Raw genomic sequence first — 25,453 nt, 5'->3', positions numbered from 1 at the left:
GCTTCTTATTGTGATGGTGTGAATTGTAACATCTGTACCATATCACCCTTCTCATGAGACTGAAAATGGAATAGAAGTCTTTAAAACACCTCTCAGGAGCCCTGTCTTTGGGTCAGAAAAAGGGTTTTTCCGACACAGGAGTACTCTTATCCTTCTGGACAAGTGCTCTGGGGCCAGGCAAGATACTTGGGGATGCCTGATGGAACCTATTCTTAGACACCTTGGAAAGAGTTCTAGGTTAACCACCTCACAAGGGGAAGAAGCCCTGTGCACAGTGAAAAATTATTCCCTGCATTCAAGAACTACACTTCCAAAAATTGTTTCAGGCTAAGATAGCAGAAAGGAAAGAGTCAAGAAACTAATGACCCCGCTTTCATAAAGCATTTATTTTTTTATTTGAAAACATTATACAGGCATTACATTGCCACAGCCAGTCCATACAGGTGCATGCAAATATCAAAATGGAGAAAGGTTTATTCAGCTTCTCAATGCAGGATTTGGGGTTGGGATTTTGTTTGCCTGGTTTTCCTTTTGGTTCATACTTCCATCTGCGGTGTCAAGATTAGTGTGCTTTATTATGGCATGTAACAATAAAATCCTACCCATGGGGTAAAATTTATATTTGTAGCTAGCTCAGGAATACTAAATGGTTTTCCAAAAAAAAAAAAAAAAAAAAGAAAAAAAAGAAAGAAAGAAAGAAAGAAAGAAAGAAAGAAAACGATACTACACGCTTGTCAAAATGTTAATAGCACAAGTTAGCAATCTCTACACTATACATTGAGACTTCTTCTTATGACACAGTGGTGCAAAATTTTCAATTGCTTGGTCTATCGTCGTGTGTTTCGAAACTTTATAAGCTGGAACAAAGACAAGGTCTGTCTCCCAGTGAGGGTTTTTATCCGGTGTCAGAAAATTCCATCAGTCTTGCTAAGGGCTGCCCAGGGCCAGCAGTTGCAGTTTGTTCAGGCAAGGAGCTGAGCTATGCAGAGCCAGAGGTGTCCTACGCGACACGGAGAGCAGCTGCCCTTGGACAGCCGAACCTTTGCTGGTGCTCATTGAGGGCTCCAACTGCAGAACACAAGCAGGCAGAAGGAATGTCCTCCTGCACTAGACCTCAGTCTCTCAGTCAACACAGTTACTTGTAAAGCTGTACTACTGTTCTCCTTCCAGGTCCATCCAGGATTAGAGCACTGGTGGTGATCCAAGCACACACCTTGTTTATGGGGAAACACAGACAGCAAAGCAGCCCGGCTTTGCACATCAAACTCCTCCTGCACAGGGAGAGGCACAGAGAATGGTGGCTGGTTGCACAGTGCTCACTGAAACATTCAGAACTATTCCTGTACAACAGAACCTTTTAGAATCGCCTGGTAAAATCGCTCCAGGTGGCACCTCTCAGCCACCCATCGACTGCAACCCTTTGTAAGGAGAAACTCCCAGCCCCGTGACCTGGCTGGGAGCTGCCTCCTGCCCAGCTGTTTCTCAGAAGACTCTAACAAACATCTACAAGTTAGTGTCAGAAAAATGAGGAGGGGGAGGCCGAAGGACTACAAACATTTGGCTTAAAAATAAATACTAATAAGGAAATTAATCAAAACAGTTATGCAAAAGGAAGGAACTGTAAACATGAAACACACACGCACACAATCCTCAAGGTTCTCAGACCAACACGGGGACTAATGTTCAGAGAAAGGTATTTAATTGGTACAAAAGGTAGCAAAAAAGACTGAGATGACAGGTGCCCACCAGTGTGCCTCTGGGCACCTGAGGGAGCCATGATTCTAATCAGACCCCTTCTGGGGAATGTACAAAATCCACCTTAAGTCAAAGCTCTCACAGGGCTTTTTGACACAAGGATCTTACCCTGAAGTGTCAGGTAATCTTTCTTGTGTTTATTTTTTTGATTTAGACTTTCCTTAATATCCCCAGAATACAGACACTGTTCTTCTGCAGGAATCTAGTGTGTTTTTTGTTTTGTTTTGTGTTTTTTTTAATTCTCAATAGTTTAAGAAGAAAAAAGTTTGGAAATATGAGTGCTAAAAAGATTAAAAAACCAGAAGGCAGGGGAAAAAAAAATCACACATTAGTTAATTTAGTACCTAGGCAACTTAATCAAGGCTTTTGGGCTAGTTTTGGGCATGATCTGGCAATACTGCAGAACCTTCCCTCAGGTGCAGCGGTAGTGGCGGACAGCCTAAATACAGTGGGAAAGGAATCACCTCCACAGTGAGAATAAGATACAGCTTACTTCTGCTGTTCAAGAGCATTTTGACATTTGCCACTTCGTGTCAGTTATGCATAAATACACTCCTCTCAGTCGGCTTCAGGGAAGTTCCTTCTGTATTAAAGCAGAACTGGACTATAAAAAATGAATGTTACCTCACCAGAAATTCCTCCTGCTTGGTTGAACTATGTGACCTTTCTAATCTCCAGTGTATAGATTGATTTTTTTCTTCTTTTTAAATAGGAATAGGTAAGTTGTATTTTTCTAACATGAAGGTCTACATTTTTGCTTGAAACAGTCTTTTTCAGCAGAATAACATTCAAATCAAATTCACCTTCTATGCCCACAAGCAAAATATTCATCAACCATGCCATAAACTCCATTTTCAAATACAATGAATCTATACATACTTCTACAGCACTGTTATGTGCTTCTTAAACTCCTTTCTGAAGATCCTGAAGCATTTTAAAATAACTTGGTCCCATAGCACCTCTGTGAGGTAGGTAAAATGTCATTATTCCCGTATATACTGCTTGGGAAACTCGGTCACACAGAAGGTGAGTCATGCCCAAGGATCCATGCAAAGATGTGGCAGACTGGCACATCAAACCAAGATCTCTCCTAGATTCCTCATCTATTGTTAGACACAGGAACACCTCGTCTTCCTTAATTTTAAATTAAAAATAGATAAAAGATATTGAAATAAAGATTTCCTTGTACTGGGCTCTCAGAAGAGCAAACATACAGGCAAGGATGGATTTTTCATGGTGGTGAATAAGATTTCCCCCATTCTGGTGAGGCTCCTGAGGCAGAAGTACAGCTGTATACAGAAGCGTGGAGCACACCCTTACTATTTTCACATGTCCCCAGGAATGTAAGAAAACTGCTGAATTCTCCTGCTTGCTTCACGGATAATGAAAAATAATTGGCTGCACCCTGCCGGTAAAATGCCTTTGTGTCACTGTGGCAACACCAGCAAATGGTCCAGTCTTTCTGCTAGTGAATTCCTCCCTTAATCTTCCTGATTTTTACAATCTGTGGGTTTTGGTGAAATACTGACACGTTTCTAAATAGCTATTGTTAGAATACTAAACCACGGGAGACGAAGCAAACTGGAACAGCAGAAGGCACCCTTGATGCACTGAGTATCTAAAATAAGTGCCCTGATCCACACGATATGTCATCTTTCCATGGAGAGGTACAATACATAGGAAACTAGAAAATGTGTTTTTCTTTCTACAGGTTAAAATTTTAAAAGTAAGAAATCTGTGTTGAGTCACAACTACAGAGAAACTGACTCCCTGTCACCTGATGCAGAACCTTGGCCACTAGGAAATCTGCCATGGATCATAGAGAGGTCAATGCTTGAGTACTTCACCTCTGCAAATATAGAAAGGCTAAAATGCTCGCCTTATACCTATTCCTAGAATAGAGACGGATATTGTAAGTTGTCCCTTCTCTGGATTCGTGGATCAGATTACCTGGAAAGGGCAACTAGACAGCACAGAAGAACTCATTGTATTTCCCTCAGCAAATCCAAGGTGCTAGCAAAAATGTGTCAGGGTGTTGTTACTATGACTAACCCATCTGTTTTGTGCAAACAAATTTTAGAGAGAAATTAACAGTGACTGCACAAAGTGTATTTGCTGTAAAAAGGCATTTTTTTCCACAGTTTGTGTGGCTTAGGCATAATATCACTCTGTGTGTGTAAAACACCCTTCTATGAATTTCTTTTTTTGTAATTTCATCTTATATATTGAATATCTTTCACAGGTAGTTTGACATTAGCTGATTCATACACAGCAGTTTGTATTGCAAACACGCTGCTCATTTCGTAAACGAGGGACTGGCATCTCCTCGCAAGGAGCACCCTGGAACAATTAATTTGTGTTTGTATGAGCTTTCCTTATTTGCTACCTTGCAGCTCACCAGTATAACTGCACCTGGTAAATACCTTTCTCTATGTACAATACAGAGATAATGGATATATGAGCTCCAGTGTCAGTAGGTGACCCACAGTCCTGGGTTTAAGCAACTCTAACGTGAGGCTCCTCTTCTGTCTCCTGCCCCAGGCTGGTGTATGTCACCGAAGGCTCCATCTGGCTGGTGGCTGGCAGGTCTACAACAGGCCCAGAAGGGTTTCGGAACTGCTTGTACACCCGAGGATCCTGGGCGACATAGGTGGACGTGGAGGAGTAGAGCATCAGCCCAACAAGGATCGTGAAGAATGACAACAAGTAGAGTCCTGAAAACTGAGCAGAAATGACAGTGGAGTCATTAGACACAGCACCAAGTACCCTGAGTTCATGAAGACCCAAGGACAGGGTTAGGCACAGATCCTTGTTTTGGCATGCACTGCACAGAACAAACTCCCCATCATTTGGATGTTGAATTTTTTATGGGAATGCCTCTTTGCAAGTTGACTTACTCCCACCAATTCCCCTTGTTCTCCATAGCCAAGAGCTAACTAGTGCCTTTCCCTGGGCTAGGTATGTTAAGTATTGACTAGCTGGGACTTGGGAAAACTGAGTTTTGGTCACAGGTCCAAAGCTGATTTTTTCATGCTTTTACACAAGCCAGCTATTCCTCCATGTCAAATCTGAAGTTAGTTACAGCTAAACCACACGTCCGTGAAGTTAACATGCTGTTGAAAATACAAAAATATAATTAAATAATAATTTCAATGAGAAAAATATATACATATGCACTTTAAAATATCTTTTAATAAAGGCACTTCAAAACTACCCTGTCTGCAGCTTCTCTTGCTTATGAACAGAAAGCAGGTGCTAGAAGATCTAATATGAGTTTGGACAGGATAAACTTCAGCTGTGAAACGTGCTCTGGGTCAGCATCATGAGGTTTGAAAGTACACATGGTAGGCAGTTAACTGAAAGCTCAAGTACACATATTTTGGCACACAGCTTCACTAGATCAGAGGTCAGCCTGAATTTTTTGACATATACAGACTTGTGTCTGAACTAAAAATATGACACAAAGAACCTTTCTGGCAACTCATTAGCCCTTGCAGATAAAGCTAAAGGTAAAGACAGAGTTTCAAAAGCATAGACCACTGGGTGCTAGCTTTAGATACTGGGTTCTGGCTACGGGGGACACAAAAACGGCTTTAAACCCACATAACTTGTCTGCAGATCCTAGACTACGAGTTATTTCTCCATGCATGCTGTGTGTGAGAAACCATGAAGGACAAATTGCATAGCCACCTTGTTGAGGATATAAATGATTTGCATTCAGTGGAACTTCCAGAAGTATCTGTATTCTGCAGCAGTCAGGAATCTGTATTTGAATACCATCAACTACCTGCAACCTGCTGTTAGCTGCTCCATGAGGTACTTCATGATTTTATGTAAAGGCATCTGCAAGTCTGTTTCTTAATCCTGACTGACTCTGCTTTGATGGATGCCCCATTTATTTCTTCTGGATAAGTTTAGCACGGCACAAAATGGACATGATGGACTATATAATCTTGGAAGTTTTTGAGCAATTCTGCTCTTTATCCTTAAAGAAATTATCATTGTGGAGAAAACAAATTTTACCTAAGCTAAATTTATAGTGATATTAATTTGTTACTCTTTCATAAAATTACAAAACCTCCATCCTACAAAACCTCCTTCCTGAGGAAGAATTTGGCTGTTTTACAGAATTCTCAGTATCTCTGAAAGCTTTGGTCATATAACCCATGGTGATACGTCTGTGTGTCTATTTCCCACATTCAGTATTCATGTTTAGCAGTGAAAATATCATAATGGGGAAAGTTTTTCAAGTATGTCAGAAGGATTAGAGGGTAGGAAGACTTTTGCTTTTCATCAGCTTTTAATTGTTTTTTAACATGTATGTCACCAGGCCCTCACATGTCGTCTGGCAGCACAATTTGATGAAACCAGCCAGCTGTCCCAGCAGTCACAGAGATACTGTGGAGCCTCACTCTCCACCCTGCTGAAGGATTCCTTCCTTGTGACACAGCTCTGATGGGGCTGTTTAAGCTTAGATCTCCCCCACGTGGCAATCAAACACAAGTTAATAATTTCAAAGAAACTTTTGGTTGAATTTCTGGTTCCCTCCATTTTCAGAACAATTTTGTTCTCAGCACTTTCTTCCCCTCTTTCACTTTGTATTTGAACTTGGCAGCACTGAAGTTGACTACGCTGAAGCAAATCTCAGGAGCCAAATGCATTTAGTTTCCCATCCCTAGTTTTCCCACTGTCCCTCATTCCCACCTTATGCTTGAATTTCTCACCCCAGCCAGCCAATTGGCTTGGCCCACTGCATAGCCAGAGTGCCAGCCAGATCTGTGATTGCCTTGTGTCCTGCTGTGAGGAATCTCTGGGGCTTCCAGCAGCTAAATGTGTTTTTCTTCTTGTTCTAGGAGCTGCCCAGACAAAATCAATTCATTTTTTGCTTTGATTCATGGCTCCAGCTCTACCATATCCCCCTCCTCCTGGCCATACCTCTCATTCCCCTCTCAGGGGCTTCCTGCCAGTGGGTTCTTTTGGCAGATAATACTCTTTCCATAGTAGTGTCCTCCCTCATGGCAGCTCTCCAGCCTGGGAGAAAGGGTTTGGACATAGCTTGGGGAAATCTAAACAAAGGTCTGTGAAACATTTGTCTTTGCTATCTGTGCCCAGCTAGCTCAAAGAGAGCTGGACTCTGACTGTCCTATGACAATTCCTTCCTTTTTACCTTCTTTAGAAACAAGGTTCAAGCTGAATTCGTTTGTGCAGCTGTTCTCTGCAGTACTGAAGTAGAAGGGTAGTTACTGAGGTTAATATAGGAATATATTCTGAAGCATATGGCAAATCTCTGTTTTTTGTCAATGCCCTGTCAGACTGATCCAAACTCCTTTGAAATAAATGGTTATTTTCCTCCTATTACAACAGCAGTGAATCCATCAGTGCAATGGGAAGATGTAGATGTAGTTCTCCAAATACAAAATTCATTGTTCACTGTACTATGCTACTCAGACTCCAGCTGAAATCTGCAATTTATGGAAGATAAGATTTCCAGGCACACTCTATTGCTATGTAGGTTTTGGAGGTTTTTTAGTCTTGATCGGCACACACCTCATCTACTGAGATTTCCTATTAATAGACAGGAAAAAGGAGCACATTCAAATCCAGCAGCAAGAGCTATTCCTAAGAAATGAAGGGAGGAAGATCACTTTTCATTGCCACTCTCTATGCAACTGCAGTACCAAGCTGTAGGTTCTTGGGAAGTGTGTAATTCCTCTCTCTGCCTAAAAAGCTACTTGAGAATGATACTCTTTCATTTTACTGAACTATCTCTTTCTACAGAAACATATTTCCTCTAAGAAAAAATATTTTTAAAATATCCAGATTTGTACACCTTCCCAAATCCCTCCCTCCACGCTAAGCAGGATAACTATAAGTTGTTCAAAGAGAAACATGGTCAAGAGAAACCTGTTAGCTCAGATTAGCTAATGAGTGTCACACACCCTAAAGTCTAAACAGGCTAAAAGTCAACTCATGTTTCTGTATCACCGAACAGTTTTATTACGGATTTCGTATCTCCGGGTATAGGTACATGTGTATACAAACTTGCTAATCCATGAAGCTTATTGAGAGAACAGATGACTTTGTGGTGGGGTCAATGATCTGACACTCTTGAGTCGGTGGTTTTCAGGATTTGGTTTTCAACCTGTGAATTTATTTTGTGAATCACAATGATTTTAGATGATTCTCAGTTTTCTACACATTTTAAAGAGATAATAACACTTGGTTACCGAATAAAGATGAGTTTACAGAATAGAAATGGGGAATAGAGATCCTCTGAGATCTCCTTTGCAGGGAAAATGCTTTACTTACATTCCAGATTTCATCACTGACAAGAAAAGGATCTGCCAAAGCTTTTTAAGCAGTCAAATCGCATAGTTAAATTAGCTCTAGAGATCTCACCATCTCTGCTCTACTCTGACATCTGCATGTCTATAAATGCTTCCTCAATCAATACTATTCATTATGGAGCATACAATGATATTCATAAATGTTAAAAAAATACAAAAACGCAAAAAAAGTATCTTCTCTAGACACCATTTAGTACCTGTGGTGAAAATAGCCTACATTACACTGACATTATCTTTCAGCATATAAAAGGCATATCTTTGGTACCTGTCAATTTGAAGATAAACACACAAAGCAAAACCTAGACAAATATAATAAGATAACGCACTTAACAAGATTTGGTCAAATCTTGTGCTATCAAAACAAGCATTGGTTCTGGTGGGTGGACATTTGTGGTATTTATCTGAGTTGTTCATTAGGAACTCAGTACTTGAATGGATCTGCTCAATCAGGTTCAGCAGATGAGCTTATGGGAACTGTGGCTTGGGCACCAGGAACAGAGGCCTCACTCCAGTATGTCCAACTGCAGAACCCCACCAGGAAACCACTGCGGCAGCAAAGTGCAGCTGAACACAGCAAATGTAAGGCGAAAGAAATTACTCTTTCTGTAATCTATGCACAAAGTCTTTTTTGTTAAAAAAGAAGCTAAAAGTATCTGCAGTGCTACAACATACAGGTAAGTGTAGATGAAGTTTATAAAACAAAATTTAGTATATATATATATATATATATATATATATATATATATATATATAGTATTTTTGTTGCACAAGAATCAAAATTATGAATAAGTCAAGTACTACAAGATTCCTAAAATAAAGAAAATAAAGGCACCTGAAAATTTAGTATTTTTAAAAATCCAGAATAAACTATTACACTTTTCAAAATTTACTCCCTACTAGTTTTTATCCTCTACTTTTTACTGTCTGCCCATGTCAAACTTGTCTTTCATATATCCTTATATCACTATGGGCAAAATGCTTGTACTATTTGCTCTTGAGACTCTTATGCTTTAAATTAATCCACTTGGAAATGTGGGAGAAAAGGAAACTTCTTAATGGGGAAATGAGAGCATCTGATTTCATTGCTTGAACAGTGAATTGACAATAACAGAAGACAAAAAAAAAAAGAAGAAAAATTGTTTAGAAGGTAATAGATTCATGCCTTGATCCAGAGAGAGCGAGCCATTCTTCAGTACACAGCCCATGAATTTAGAAGGGAAAGACCAAAGAAACAGCATGAAAAATTCCCATCTAGGAAGGGCTGTGCTGACTGACTCCTGACAAGGGAATCTGCAGACAAATAGTTCTGGCTGTCACAGATGTCCATATCCATGTTACCAATGACACCAGGGCAAAACAGTATCCAAAGTGACAAAATGAGACAGATGTGAGTCTGCAGAAAAGCCCACACAGACAAAGAAATTCAACAATTTGCTAATTTTGGGTTTTCACTCAGCCATCATGATAATGATCTTGAACGTTATTACAGCGGTTATGAAAATGCAAATTCTGTTTTACTCAGTCCATTGAACTGGAAATAGTTGCAGGAGCAGACTATTTGAGCTGCAGCACTCCAGCACTCCATTTGTATTTCAAAACAGCAGTCACACACTGAATGTCTTGGTAGGTAGCATGAACCCCAGCTCCTAGCCTATGGCAACCCAACTGTGCTTTTCAAGTGTTTAAAAAGGTTTTTTTGCTAAATTGCTAACTGAAAAATTATAATTGTCATGTTTCACATATTCAGTGATAAAAGTATGAAATGAAATAACTACCTTTTTTTCTACCTCATCTGGCAGTTCTCCATGTTTTGGCATAAATGAATAAAGAAATCCGGTCCCTTAATTCAAGTTTTAAATCTCAGACAGAAGTGACCTCCTCAGAATCCCACTGATGAAGAGGGGTAAAAATGTACATATCAGGTGGAATTCATCTAGTTCCGCCTATCTGCTGGCACCATCCATGCTCTCCAGACATGCAGTTCCTACCATCTTCTTCCTTCCCATCAGTGGGTCTGTGCAGTGCAGTGAACTCTGCCTTCCAGACTAATCCAGTTTGTAGCATACACTGCACAGTCCATCAAAGCTAAGGCCAATAGGTGTTCTTTCACTGACTTATGGCTTTTCTCCTGGGTAATTTCACACATGAATACCTGAGCAGGCTGAGTGAAGGGATTTAAAACCAAATTTCTCTCATTATCTTTTATATAGCAAACAGACATTTCCACTCTGTTTGATAAATTGATCGAGAGGCTGAGCTTCTTTCCACAAGTTTCAATTTTCGCCTCCAACATAGCAAATGAAGCTCACCGTGACCAAGTGCAGAAGTTGCACTGTGGGATGCACACAGTCTCCAGCCAGCAGCAGTACCAGAAGGCTGAGGGCCCTGAGAACTAGGAATTCACACAGTGCTTTCACTTGCATGGCTGGATGCTACAGCCATATTACTTTATTAATAACAACAGGACCCAGCATCCTCGTCACAGCTTGCAGTGCTCTTTGGTGACTGCCTTGGATCACACTCATGAGGATCTGAGTCTGTCTTGGATCAGCACTGTGACTTAAACTATTGCTGCCTTTTTTGTCCCACCCTACGAAGAAGAAACCTCTTTGGGGTTCAGAGCTTGATCTGCTTGTCCACAGAAACTGAAACAACCCCCAATAGTGAACACTGTATTTTGCAACCCCAAATGGCACCGCACACCAGAAGGGCTGCTGTGAGTTTTTCAGACTGCATTGAAACAGACAAAAGAAATCCTTTATGCAGCCTGCCAGATCTCTCAGTCTTTAAGAAATCTCCAAAGGGACTCAAACCACTGAGGTAAGGTTAAGAGTGCCTTCCCTGCTCACCAACTGCAGAAGCTGGAATGTCTGAGCAGAAATGTTGGTTCTCCAGCTGAGAAGGGTACCAAGGGGTGCTGGACAGCTTCAGTGATGCTGATAACTTCTGGACAGTAGCATGTCTGTCCACTACCAGCTGGACTGCATTATCTTCACACTTTAATGACCTCCAGCTATTTTTTAGGTAAACCATGACGATGAAGTCTTAAGTGATGACTTAAAGTCCTCACTTTAAGTCTGAACGGTGATGGTTTGTCTGAATGACAGTGAAAACCTGACACTGCCCTTGTTGCCATTTGGTGAAAACAAATAAGACAAAGGAAGATTTTCCTGTAATTTCATGCGTGGCAGAAAGGCCATACTTCTCAATTCCTGCACCCTCAGTCTGATCTAACTCAGATGAAATGCCATCCATTACTATGGCTTATGCTGAATTGTAAATGTTGCATAGAAACTGTGATGACAAGGAATCAGATGACATATTTTCTGTATTTTCCAGCTGATTCTGCTCTACTGCTTGCATGTTTTACTCCATGTAAAAGATTTATGCTTTCTGTCACACAGCAGCACCCTCTTTTTCAGTTCTTCCATGATATTTGCTGGTGGGCACAGTTTAATTGGTAAAACAGTGGTCAGTGGGAAACTCCTAATCTTTCTTACGTTTTAGATGCTGAAGTTATCTACAATGGAGAAAAATTAGGAGGGTTGACTGGAAAACTCTCACCACAAATTCTTTTAAAATTTAGGAAACTTAATAGATTTCCTGGAATTCATTGGTGGATTGAAACAAACATGGAGAAAACTGATAGCATTTTGGGAAAAATCTCTGAGCTTGACATAGGCAGCTGTAAGGCAAACACTGATTTTTGCACAAAGCTGCACAACTTCACGCTTCTCAAATGACATCCTTTGGAAAAATTAATAATAGCCTGTCCTTTCTAAATACATGCCTGATAGGGCAAAATGTTTGTGTGAAATGGTTTATCTTCCTTTCCTGAGTGCCAGGAGAGATGGGAATGCTGCTTTCTCTTCTGTTTCCCTTTGTTGCCTCTGACATCAGACATGAAGAAAAAATGAGCCTGTGTTCAGAACCCCTGCGGTACCAGCAGTCTGTCTAATTAAAAAGTGCAAGGTAGAATGAGTCCTGCAATCTGTTTTAATCTTATCTATGGAGGGAAGAGATTTTCATGTGAAGTTAAAACACTTCTATTACATTGCTCTAATTTCCTGTGAGCATCCTTACTGTGGCAAAAGGGGGCTTCATTTCTGATTATTTTATATCAATTACTTGGCAAGAAAGTGGTAAAGGACCTATCCTTTCAGATGCTCTTAATACAAACAGGAGGAGCACAACAGAAAAACTTATAAAATCAATTTCCCTTCCCACTTTTACCTTTCAGTATTCTTTGTTGGTTTGCTCTATCAGCTGCCAGTTGCCATGTGTCTTTTTGGGTTTGTGTGCAAGTATTTAATACAGTAGCAGCTGTCTGCTGTAACTGATTCTCCATTACTGTGCATGAGGCTAATTGTGCTCAGTGTGTTCAAAGCCACGGGTACAATAACTGATTTATCTTGGATTCTTTGTTTATATTTTCCTGCTGAAACTAACAACACATTCCTGTAGAAATTCCTTCCCTAATGGCATTCTTTTCTCCTGGCAATACAAATGGGGAGCACTCCTACCCTGAGAAACAAGCACTATGCAGCTGCAGCTACTCTCAGCATGAGTGACCACGCCAGCTGTCTGGAGGGAGTGTGACATGGCTGTTTCATGTCAGGGTTCTCTGTAGTGTGACACATTTGCTGCTGGCAGTGAGAGGCCAAACTTCAGAAACTCCAAGAGCTCTCAACTGAGCTGACTCAAGGCAGGTGCATGAGGGAATCAGAATGGAGAGCATGTCCTAAGCTGTGGAATCCAACTCCCCATTACTGCTTACAATCAGAGCACATATTCCATCTGGCAAATCCTTCTCATGCAAGCATTATTAGGGCTGTTTTTTCACTAACCTATTTGTCCACTAACCTATTTGAAATTATCCTGGAACCTCCCTGCTATGATAGCCAAAAAATCCCACTAATTTCTATACATTCTCAGTTTCTACCCATATGTTCTTGTATCATTAGATCAAATAATTCTCATTTCCTCCATGTGAATTTATAGATTAATTAAGATATGTTAAGGTTCCATAGTCCATTCCAACCCATCAAGGCTGTGCTACATACAATAAAGGTTTTTTTAGGGATCTGTATATTCAGTACATTGTTAGGGGCCACATGGTTACTCTGTCAAGGCTTTGGAGCAGATAAGAGAAAAAGCTCTGCCTGGCATTCTTAAGCTGACAGGAGAAAACCCAGTAGCTACAGCTAGAAAAGTGCTGTCTCTGAGAGGGGCAAGTTGTCCTGTCCTATGGCATTAGCACTTCTCCATCAATACCAGAAATACCTAGACAGACTCATTTGGAAACAGCTTTGTCACAGCCGTGCTCAAATTCTCCCCATCTGTTGCCACAGACACTGCCTCGCACTTTGTGCTTCACAGCATTTCTCAATGTCAGCCAGTTCTAGTTGCCTGATTATTCTAATTCTTCTTCCTACTGAGGGTGCCAAATCTATTACTACAGTGACTACACAAGATTGGTCTTCAGACCAACTCTTTGGGACCTCCATCAGCGGGTTCCTTCGAGCATGCTGTCTCTCTCTCAGCACATTGCCTCATCCTTTATCCTCATTAGCCAGTTTCTCACCTGGCTTCCAAACTTTACATCACTAATCCCGTTCTTTAGTTTAATTGATAATTTTCTGTGCTGCAGTGTTCAAAAGCCCTGCACATTAGATCTACCATTTGACTTTTTCCTATAAAGATTTGTTAAATTATCAGATAGACACCAGATTTAAATGGGATTATCTGTCTTCTGTGAACCAAGCCTGCATTTCATTCAATTTTCCATTTATCTCCATGTCCCTTATTAGGCCTACTTTTGATTTTATCAAATATCAAGTATTCAGATTATTGTGTTGTGTTTCTACTCCTGACGTAGTAATTTCCATTTCTATTAAAGATGGTGCATTGTCTTCATGTTTAACTCTCATCCTTACTGAATATGACAAAAGGTCCCGATTTTGTTTTGGTGCCAAGTGAAAGGTTGTTTAATTTTGGCCTCCACAGTCCTTGCAAAGCAAACAATTTCTTCTTTTAATATACCAGAAGAACTTTTTGCTGCTTCTTTCACTTTCTTCTTCATTGCCAAGCTTGGTTTATCTTTTACAGTAATTAGACTTCACTCCTTCTCTTTTTCACCTGCACAGTATTTTCTTTTGTGATTCCTTGTTTTCTGTTTATTTCTAACAATTTTTAAACAGATGGTTTGTCCAGTTGCATGTGCAGCAAGTTGTCTTCTTGTCCTTAAGATATAAAATTCAGATTACTATAAGTTAAGCATCTATCCCATGTCATGGGTTTGAAAGCTCTCAGTTTAGTGGGAAGGGGGATTTGGAAAAAAAGAAGATTTTTTTGTAGATGTTCTAGAAGCTAATAAAATACTACTTAGATTGAAAGCATGTAAAAGTGATGTTTTCTAACTGTTGCTTTGTTCATATATTGATCCATTCCTCCATTCTGGTAAGAAAGAGAAGCTGATGTGGATGTTTTAACCCTGTGTGTCTGCAGCATTCACTGATTAGGCTGGTAGGAGGCACAACTGGAACAAGCACTTCAATTCAGTAGTACACCAAAAACAGATTTTATGTATGCTCCCTCCCGGCAGCTCATATACCATGGTATAATTTGTAGGCAACACATAATTCTTTGCACACTTCCTAAATATTCTACCTTCTTTTCTGGTCACTTCTTGAAAGTGACCAGAAAAATTTCTTCTAAATTTTACTCAGTCCCATAACAAATCTCCAAATGTATATTGAAATTATTGCATTTAACCATCAGCATTTTATTTCAAACAGGATTCTGTCTACATCTCTGAGTCTTTTTTTTTTTCCCTATGCAAAGCTGAGAAGAGCATCCAGTTCAAAGAATCATCATTTCAAAATCTTGTAGATTTTCAGTAGCTGAATCTTGTTTAAGCTTTTGAATGCAACTGCTGCCTTGCTAATTCATGACCTTTTTTTTTTGGCTTTCTCTCCTGGGTTGCAAATTACTGCTGAGATATGTAACTCAATACATTCATTGTACTCTCTTGTCTTCAAAAATATGCTTGTCTTGGGAAATGCTGAGGTTTTTATTTATGCTGATTTTTTTTCCTCCACAAGTAATTACGAAACTTAGCCTCTTGGTCTTTGCTTTTGTATTCATTGAGCATCATTTTGAAAAAGTATGTTGTCAGTAAGATCCATCTCTTTAGACAGGATGACTTAGTTATGTTTTTTTCTGTCTTTTCACTTAGCATTCCTGTTTTGATAATTAGGTATTTCCAACAAAAATGCATTTTCCTAGAAAGCTTCAAATCATTTCTGTTGTGTGCAGTCTTTTAACATGAGACAAAATGAAAAAAATCCTAAGCACTGAGAAACAGCACTGAGAACACACTAAAAAACTTGACATTTATGATGAGCTACTGTCTGAAAAGAATATATTTGAAATCGAAGCTTTTGTCGTAACTTCTGCAATATGAATGCCACATCATTGACACCCTTCTTGACGGCTTCCAAAGAGTGAGTATCCATGTTTCACTATTTGTGCTTTGCAACTAATGAATCTATTGCAAGATAGCACCGTGAAAGGAAGACATTCTTTGAAAAAATGCAGTATTTTGCAAAAGCTGCCATATCTGTGCTGTGTTGCTGAAAATCTGTCAGGCTGCACAACATCTTGGTGGGAGGCATTTCATTTTCCAGCTTCTACTCTCTTCTGTCATTTTACTTCATAGCTTTTCTGTTGTATGCCATCCTGCACCAGCACAAAAAGGGTGAGTGGATGGGGCCCTTTCTGTCACAGCAATTTGTGTGACCAAAGACACACCTAATTCCTTCCCACCTCAAGGCAGCTCTTTCAATATAGACACATAACTATTTTCTAATTGACTGCAATTTGGAGCAGGAAATTCAAATAGCTAACCAATGAAATACATAAATTTGAAAACTATGCTGCTTAGATTAAAGGCATGTAGACAGTACAGCTTCATGGGAGGAGAGCTGTTGAGAGGGATGCACATTGTAAGAAATTTAGTACTTTTGAAAAGAAAAGGAAACATGAACACAGGTTTTGGCACATTACCAATGACATGAAGAATTAACGAGTAATATGACTTACCCTCATTATTATCACAGGCTTAAAAGTATCCACAAGGATAAAAGCCCTGTGTGATTAAATTCCATTAAAACAGAAAGTTTATGGATCAAGCAGCTTGCATACCCAATTTCTTCAGGAAAATATCTTTAAGTATATGACTGAGAAAGTGATAATAAAACCCAGCATTTTAGCCTGCACTGCCTGCTTCACTAGAAATAATGATGCATCACTGACAGCACCTTTGACAACACCACTGTCAAAGTTTAAAATAGGTAGGTGTTAGCTCCCTAACAAGTGCAAGCAAAGAATAGGATCTTACTGACTTCAGCTTATGCTTTCAGGGAAGTTAAAAAAAAAAAAGGTGAGAACATAAACTGCAGTATTTTCATAGTTAGGTCGGAGGTTTGGGGAAAATCTCTCAGATGTTTATGGATGGCTGCCAAATAAAAGTTAAAGTAATAAACAATCCTCCCCCAAACCAATTTTATTTAACTTCTGCTATCAAACCACAGATAGCAGGAGTTTGTATCCATCCTGCTCCAACAAAATCCAGGACTGCCTGAAGCATATAGAGTCACAGTCAAAAATAAGGTTTCATCTGCATAGTCATGAAACTGAATTTTTTAAAAGATCATTCCTTGAGTGGCAGGCTTTCCTAATTTAGGAAAATGAACTGAAGTGCACCAAAGACAGCAGAAAAACTCACACTGGCTTCAATATGTATTTCTAGCAAGGTTCAAATTTTCACTACAGTGAAGACTCTGTAAATCCCAAATTCACAGGCATTGTTTAGGACCTGTGTTGGCAAAAAAGAACCTCAAACCCCTTTCCCCCAATCTTCACCCTCTCTTCCTCATCTGGAAAAACCCCAGTCTTCATGGCTTGTTTCTTGATGTAATGGGAAGACTGTCATCTGCTCCCTTCCATTGAATGGATACTGTTAGAATTAGCATTGAAAAGTAATTTTTAGAAACATCACTGAGAATCAGTAAATGAGGTTTCAACTAGCAGAATTTCAGATTTCTGGTCCTGGAAGGTTTTGAGTATCATGTTTATCTGTGTGTTCAAGTCCTTCATCACAGATACTCTCCGAGATTCTGAATCAAGATACATGACTTCCCTGATTCATTATGAAATACATGTATTTTCTTCATTTGGTAATTGTTACTATATCCAGAAATTCTGAATTTTTATAGCACCACCTTGGATAAAGACCTGAATGAATTTGCCAAGGCATAATATAATTCATTGTGCTTGGCTTGCAAGGTAATGATATAATATAGTGTGACTCAACCTGCTGGACCAGAACACAATCAGTATTCATGCTCTAGCTGCTGGAAAATATAAAATAAACTGCTTAGATTATTTAGTGAGAACCTAATTTGCTTAGAATGACTAAAGACAACAGAGAGCTTGAAAAGGAAAAGTAATAAATCTAAAAGCTCACATAACAAAAGAGCTGAGGCTGAGACTAAAATGTAAAAAAGAATACTCCTAAGGAAAAATGCCCCTGTGTTTATACAAAAGTTCTAATTCTGTGCAGCCAGAGAGGTGGCCCTGAATTTTTTAGCACCACTGGTGTCCATGTGTCCATCCATAACAAAATATCCTGTTGGTTGTGCTAAAGAAGAAGGTAAAATTAGAACAGACAGCTAGGAAAGTTTTGAACATAAAAATTGTATAACACGTATCAATATGGTGAGAATAAAAAAAATAAATATTGAAGATACGGTGTTGTATACTTAAATGCTATAGCAATGGTGAATGTTCAGCTACCAAAGAGGTCATATACATTTCTCCATTCACCGGAATATTTGAGATCAATTATTGATTACAGAAGAACTAAAAAGATACCTTTTATTTGGGGGATGCAAGAACTTTTAAGAATGATGCATTACAATCTAGTAATCTATCTCTAATTGAAAGCTATATGTTTTTATTTTTTAATACAATAGAATCTTGAACAATTTCACATATATCACAGAACTGTGTGTCAAGGTAACAGGTTGAATTCCCAGCTTCCATGGGCCTGGGAAGTGTTCAGTGTGCTAAGAAGATGCCTGAATGTAGTGTAAGACTAGAGATGCAGCTCCTTATAAACTCACTCATGTCCTGCAAACAGTGATGTTGCAGAGCTTACACTGCATGAAATATTTTTATATTTTCATTATATAAAAATGAAATGCTAATGAATCAAAACACTTCAAAGATAATCTTCTCTTCAGTTTGGTTTCAAAAGCTCTAAAGCTCAGTTAAAATAATTTCCTGCATTTTCCACGGATTATCATAGATCTACTGCTATAGGTGCAATAAACCTGTCTGGTGATAAAAGTAGCAGCACAGGGAAATATCACAACTGTTTCTTGAAAGCCTCATAAAATGATATTCTGCAAGGGACACTAAACTACTCAGTTGATCTTACTTCAGCATAAACCCATTTGTTTCCCAGTGAAGTGGGTCTGTGCCCATTGGCTAGTGCAGAAAAAGCAGGAGATGTACAGCTGGGCTAGGAATGAAATAGCTGTTTAAAAGTAGGAAACAAGCAAGTGTACACAGTCCTAGGAGGGGAATTAATTCTGATCACTTCATGCCAACGTATTAGACTTCATTATTGAGTGCAAGTCACACATTTCACAGTTCTGCTTCCTCAGACAAAATGATACCTGATAGCAAACCATAAAGAAAAGGAGAAGGTCATCTGACTATGGATAAAAACATGGTAACTAAAGAAAAAACCAAATAACTAAGTGGACTTTTAAATCTACATGACCTTTCCATATAGCCTCTCTCTTCAAATTTCATCTGCAATGTAAGTTTGAAGGGTGTGAAAAGCTTGACAGCTTGAGAAGTTGATGCTGCATTTCAGGTAAAGGTCCTTTCACAAAGCCCTGATAAAGGTCTTCTCCTTATCAACACTTCGACTGGGTAGAACAAAGGAGAGACACGTGAGTTGTATGGATTGCAGGATGAGTATAAATTACAAAAGAAATGCAGTGATGAAAAATGTCAGTGCTGTCTTGCTATCTATGGGTTAACTGGCTTCCTAGAGAAACAGGAAACAAGAAACTCTCTTCCTAGAGAGTAAAAAGCATTGCACCAAGTGCTGCAAGAACCTTGGGCTGAAGGGGCTGTCTCAGGGAGGATGAAATCCAAGCAGATCAGGCACAGAGAAGGGCTTGCTCTGATAGTGAACTAAGGGCTCAGACACAATATGACTCCTCTCCACTGATGTACCAATGGAGTAAAATGCCATGGAGATGGGCATTGTTGCTGTTAATGGATACTCTCTGTAGAAAGATGAATGGACCAAAACCAGGCACAAGTAAATTTATTCTGGAAATAAGGAGGTTTGTGGCTTTTGGAGAATAAACGTTCTGAAAGTCTTCCAAGGACAGCAGTGGAGGTAAAAAACCTGAATATGTTAAATTAATTGCCTGATAAGTGTTTATGAAAGCAACTGCATGATACACACAAGTAACCATAGCAGAATGAGGCTTTCAGTTTTCTAGTAATTAGAGCAAGGGGCAGAGGGGACCATCAGTTACTTCAGATGTGGAACTCAACCAGTTTACCAGGATACATGTTGAGAAGGATGCTTTCAACCAGAAAACCTGTCTGTTCTGAGCTTTCTACTCTTGAGCACTTTTTCCATACCGGTCTTGAAGGGAGACCAAGGTGCCATTATGGATGGGAGCTGACACGCGCTTACTGTAGAAAGATGGGGATCAGTAAAGCTGAAAATTCTGCCTTCCTGGCTCTGCTAATGCATCCAACAATTAGACACAGAGAAGAAATAAAACCTTTAATGCACCTTTTGCCTTTCAAGTGTCTGAACTTTAAAGTTTATTTTTGCAAAATTGCCTTTTCTGTTGGGTTTGAGCAATGCTGAGCACAGAGCTGTCGAACCTCTGCTGCCATTTAAGTCTTTCCCTCTATTGGAGTTTGATTTTGATAGTACATTACTGTTTTCAGAATAACATTTGTCTTTCAATGTGTAATTTAGTAATTTTACTTAGAAACAGTGGACTAACACCACTAAATATATTTGTCTGTGGGTATCAAATAATATTATTACCTGGAGATAACAGTTTTCAAATAACACCTAATGTCAAACACTTTGGGTTTGAAGTGTGAGGCAGAAAGAAGAAGAAGAAACAATACCACCACGAGACAGAGCTGCAAAGCAGCAGGCAACCCATAGATAGTGTTTTCAGTCAAATTTTTGTTTCTCTTCTTGCTTTTCTTCTGCCTGCAAAATTCTCAATGTCACAAAAACAAAATAAAAGACAGTAGGGATAAATAATTTTGTGTTGGACTTTAAAGAATTGAACTTTCACTGTCTCATTCACATTCATTCAGGTACTATTACCATAACAAAATCTGATTTGAGTTGATTAGACATTCAGAATTTTAAGGCTTTCTTTTTTAACACTTCTAACACAATTTAGCCATAAAGTAACCTCTCTCCTAAGAAAAAAAAAAAAATAAAAATTGTGGCAATTTTGGAAAAGTCCTTCCCTTCATGCTGCCCCTTTAGGTCAGTTCACAGCAGTTGAAAGTGCCCTTTGATAAGTAAGATGAAATTAATGATACAGTGGCAGATGAACAGGTACTCAGATCTTAAAACTTGTAAGAAAAAGATCAAATGAGTTCTCTTAAAAAACAAGAAATCACATAATAAAATTTGTTTTAATGTAGGAAGCCTGACGTTAAAAAATCAACTTGCACTTCAACTGTTTAGATCTAGCAAAGCTTGGAGGCTTCCTTTGTTTCCTCGTTCTGCACTGACATTTCTTCTGGCACACTGCTACTACCCAAACACATCTCTCATTTCCACATACCTTGTAGTGGAAGAGGAATAATCCACAGAAGAGGCTGTACAGGTCAGCCGTGAGCAGGGAGAGGTTGACGGCAGTAGCGCTGGTTTTCTTTATGACCACTGGCATGAAACTGTAGAGGCCAAACATACAGGCACTAAAGCCAACATACAGCAAGCCTGCAGAAGAGAAACAAGAAGCAAAGTGACTTTGCAGCCTGCAGAAATGACTTTGCTGGGAGGCAGAAGGTTGTGCTTTAAGAAAAGTAAGAATAATGCTTTTTCAAAGAAAAATTCAAATCAATAATATGTAGAGAGTGAAAACAATATCAACACTGGCCATGAGGTCCTTTGGGATCTCCATAATAGCAGAGTTGTTTCAAATTGGTGTCTTATACTACCAGTGACTACCTCATGTCCAGCATAGATTTGGACATAATGATGCATTTGAACATAGCAAATCTAGTCTCTGCAGGAGCTGAATGTCCCCAGCACCAAGTGAGTTCAGCTGAGTTGGATGGAGCACACAGAATTTTCTGGGAATGGACCCAAAATATGAATGCAAAATTATTTGCAGAGGAGCTAATGACCAAATGGATGAATGCATGTGGACAGCACTCAAGTGTCAGAAGTCCTAGTCCTATTTTGCACCAAAACTAACAAATCACTTCACAGCTTTGCACCTCTGTTCCTCTGCTCATTTTTGTCTGCCTTCCTTAATAAAACTTTTGTAAGCTGAAACTCTTTCCTGCTGCATGTTAACAGAGAGCCTCACGTAAATTAGATTGTTAGACACTAATATAATAAAAATACATTACAGTAAAAATCTAAATTAATTTAAAAACCTAAATAACTTACTGGGAAAGAATTCACTCCTTCAGTTATTACTTGATAAATCCCAAGGCAAATTAATCAATATGAAGTTAAAAAACCAGCAAACACTTTCCACATCTGTTCTCATGTAAATGATATTTCTTAGCCTGCCGTACACTACAGAATTCCTAGCTGATATGCGCATGAGCCTAAATTTAGACTCATGCCAGCTCTTCAGAACAGATTATTGACTTATTGACTGAAAGTTGTAGAAAATCTGATTGCCAAAGTCCCAAAAGGTATAAGAAAGGATTTTTAAAAAGGCCATATAATGGCCATATATCTGCATGTGGATCTATTTAGTTAAAAATTCTTTAGAAAACCTATGTAAAGGACAAAACCAGCTGTGACAGATTGAGTCCTTTAGAAACATAAGAACTGAAGTGTACATTCAACTGAAACAAATGCAGCAGACACAAACTATCAGTGTCCATACATGTTACGGCATGATAAGGAATTTGAATTTGTATTCAGAATATGGACAATCATGGTAAAAACTGCTTCTATACATTGATAGCAAATTTATAAGGTGGGCACTGTATACTTGTAACAGAATTAAAATTTAGGCAGTGCTGGAAGGCTGCTTGAATTGAACTCTGTGACTCTTCTCTAGTTGGCAATCGCACCATATGGAGTGTAGTTTTGGTCAATGGGAAATTATTTTGCATACAGGATCAGCAAGCCAGCTTTTCTTCAAGGCTTAAGAAAAACAGGTCAGGCACTAAAGCCATTCTGGGTCAGAAGTCAGCATTGTCAAAGCACAGTCTACAAATCACCAGCTGGTCCACCAAGTCTCTGGTTGTCTGGATTTAACACAGCTTTGCTGGTTTATGCACTCAACTTACAGCATAATTTTATGGTACTGCCTTGGTGTTTACATTATTTGACAGCCAGCTTCACAGGCTGCTTTTCCAAAGGACATTTCAGTTCCAGTGGAAAATTGCTTAAACTGTAGCTGTTCTAGCAGAGGTGAATATAAAGTGGCATTTAATTTACAGCTTAAAAATACATGTGGTATCTACCACCTGGGTGTCATTTAGTAGTGACAATAAACAAGTGAAATTAACATCATATGATTTTCAGATATTGGTTCTTAGAGGGCTGATTTTGAGACTGGAAATATGTTTAAAGTCAACAGCTTGAAGCCTCAGTCCCCTTAGGCATCCATGCAGTGCAAACAGCAGCCTTGGGAATTGCCACTAGTGCTGCAATCCCAGCAGACTCCAGAACCTCTCTGGGCAGCCTGCTCTACTGCCTGCCTGTCCTCAATGTGAAGAAGATCTGCCTTTAATCCAGTCTGAATCTGTCATTTGAGCTTCTGTCTGTTGTCTTTCATCCTCCTGCCAAGCACCTCTGCCCTTTTGAGAAGTTCCTTGTAGGTAACTTCTTTTCCATAGGCTGAATAAGCCCTAGTTCCTCAGTATTTGTCCATATCTTGTTACACTTGGGGTCTTCACACAAATGGGCAGGATCTGTCTAAAACAGCCCAAGTATGACCAAGACCAGTATGAGCTGAGAACTTCTGGTCTTGTTCCCGAGGAAGGTGGTGGAATGTTGCATGGTGCAATGATGCACGAATGTTGCCTTTGTGCTTTTACTCCAAAAGCAAATGTTGAACTGGCATGAAATGGAATCAGTTATGATCTTCCATACTGCCTTGGAACAACGCCCATTCAGAAATATTCAAACCCCCGGTAACAAAGGCACTTCCTTGGAGCTACAAACTGGTGTTCTCTTAAATAAAGCTGATTTTAGTTTATTTGTTACTATTTCATCTATTGCTATAAAACTTGGTCATGGTCTCATATGAAACCACTCAGTAAAAACTGTAAAATCATCCTCCTTTCAGTCTGGTTGTCAGCAAGTATTAATACTTAAATTTTCAAGGATTCAAACAGAGCTACACTGATTCACACTAAGTGTGAAGATGATGATATGTATCAGGGCAATTTCCAAAATTTACACCAGGAGGGCCACAGCCTGTTTTAAACATGATAGACATAACAGATTGGCTTTAGATCTTTATATTCAAAAATAATTTGCATCAGTTAAAAGGTAGCTCATTTGATCTTAAAAGCACAGTTATGGCAGATGGCAACAGGCTACCTTGAGTTATTTATTGGATTTCCTGCTGTGACTTTATCACCAGCACTCAGAAGACTGATGATTTAACTCTGCTGGACTGCAGGTTTGAGTCTGTCGCAGTGGATAACTACCCAGGACAAGGCTGTGAACTCCCTGACACAGATTTGTCAATCACTTTCTGAAATCTTGTATCACTGCCAATGCAATGGAAAGTACACCAGGTGCAGTGGAAGCCAGGGAAGAGCTACAGAACTGTCACCATTTAATCCATGTTCAACTACACCACATTTCCAATTATTGCTCTAACAAAACAAGTACATATCTATGATGCTTTTGCTAAGATGATCTCAGCCTTGTGAAGCATAAGGACTCTTCAGAATTAGTAATCAACTTTCAGGGACATTTTGGCAGCATCACAGATGAAGTAAGACCTTATTTTAATAGCACATTTCACTGATACTGAGTTTGAACAGAAATCTCATGGAAGTATGTAAGACACTTACATGAATAGTAGATTAATTTGCTATTACCACTGATAGTTCCATCAGTACCAGATTAATTATGTCCCTAAGCCCCTTCTCATGAAATATAAACAAACACTGATGCAATTATGCTAATTATCTCAGATTAAAGAAAGCCAATACACTGATAGTACACAGTTGAGTGTGTTTCTCTATGGATGTTTTAAACTGATTTGTCACTTTGTTTTACAGCTCAAATTTCAAAACCATCAAATTTCCACGATTTCTAGGTGCAATGTTTTGTGAAAAATATGCTGCATTTAGCAAGGCTTAGGATGATGAAAGGAAATTGTGAATCAAGTTTAAAGAAACCAACTGTATTCCACCATTGTATCCCCTCCCCTCAGCGACTTCCCACATAATCAGTTGGTTTTGCACACTTCCGAGTTGTCATTTTGATGTTCAGTCTGAAACTAGGTAAAGAGCTGTTGTTAATGGACTGCCAAAGCTTGAATCCTCTGCAATAATCAGCTCTACGCTACTGTATTCTTTTATTTCTTCTATTGTCATAAATAGTGATTATAGGGACTCCCCTAAATATCGATTTGCTTTTAAAGCAAATAATTCATTGGACTAATTAGAAGGGAGTAATAAACTCAGCTTCCAAACTGAAATGAGAAAATGCAATCCCCTGCTTGGCAGAACACCATGACAGCTTCATTGGACATGATGCTCCCAAAACTTGTCTAAAGGACACATCTGCTATATTCCACCAAGACTATTTGGGAAGCAATTAAATACTTCCATGCAGAAATGCTCCCCCTGGAAGTGAATTTATGAAGCTATAATATTCACTGCAAGTCCTTTTTTCAGGTTATTTTGTTAGGTTCCATTTTCTTTCTTTGGCTTTCATTGAAAAGGTTTGGCTCTTAATGACTACTTCATTTATTGCCCCAGTGGTGCACTGAATCTTAGAACTGGAACCCCATTATTGTTTTACTTCATGGCTGTCTGAATGATTATGTTACAGCATT

The 25,453-nt window shown here is 39.1% G+C and overlaps 1 protein-coding gene across 1 annotated transcript in view; it reads right to left on the bottom strand.

Annotated features, from left to right (window-relative positions):
- Positions 1-367: 367 nt before the first annotated feature.
- Positions 368-25,453, bottom strand: part of SLC35F1 (solute carrier family 35 member F1) — a 96,565-nt gene continuing 71,479 nt past the window's right edge. The window contains exons 7-8 of the mRNA XM_066314412.1: positions 21,026-21,180; positions 368-4,476 (exon numbers count right to left, since the gene is read on the bottom strand). Of these exons, the coding sequence (XP_066170509.1) occupies positions 4,252-4,476; positions 21,026-21,180 (380 nt within the window). The 3' untranslated portion in view covers positions 368-4,251. The remainder of the gene's footprint in view (positions 4,477-21,025; positions 21,181-25,453) is intronic.

This window comes from Sylvia atricapilla, chromosome 3, assembly GCF_009819655.1.
Source record: "Sylvia atricapilla isolate bSylAtr1 chromosome 3, bSylAtr1.pri, whole genome shotgun sequence".
NCBI classification, from domain to species: Eukaryota; Metazoa; Chordata; class Aves; order Passeriformes; family Sylviidae; genus Sylvia; species Sylvia atricapilla.
Note: the sequence above shows the minus strand (reverse complement) of the source record. Positions and strands in the feature narration are given on the sequence as shown.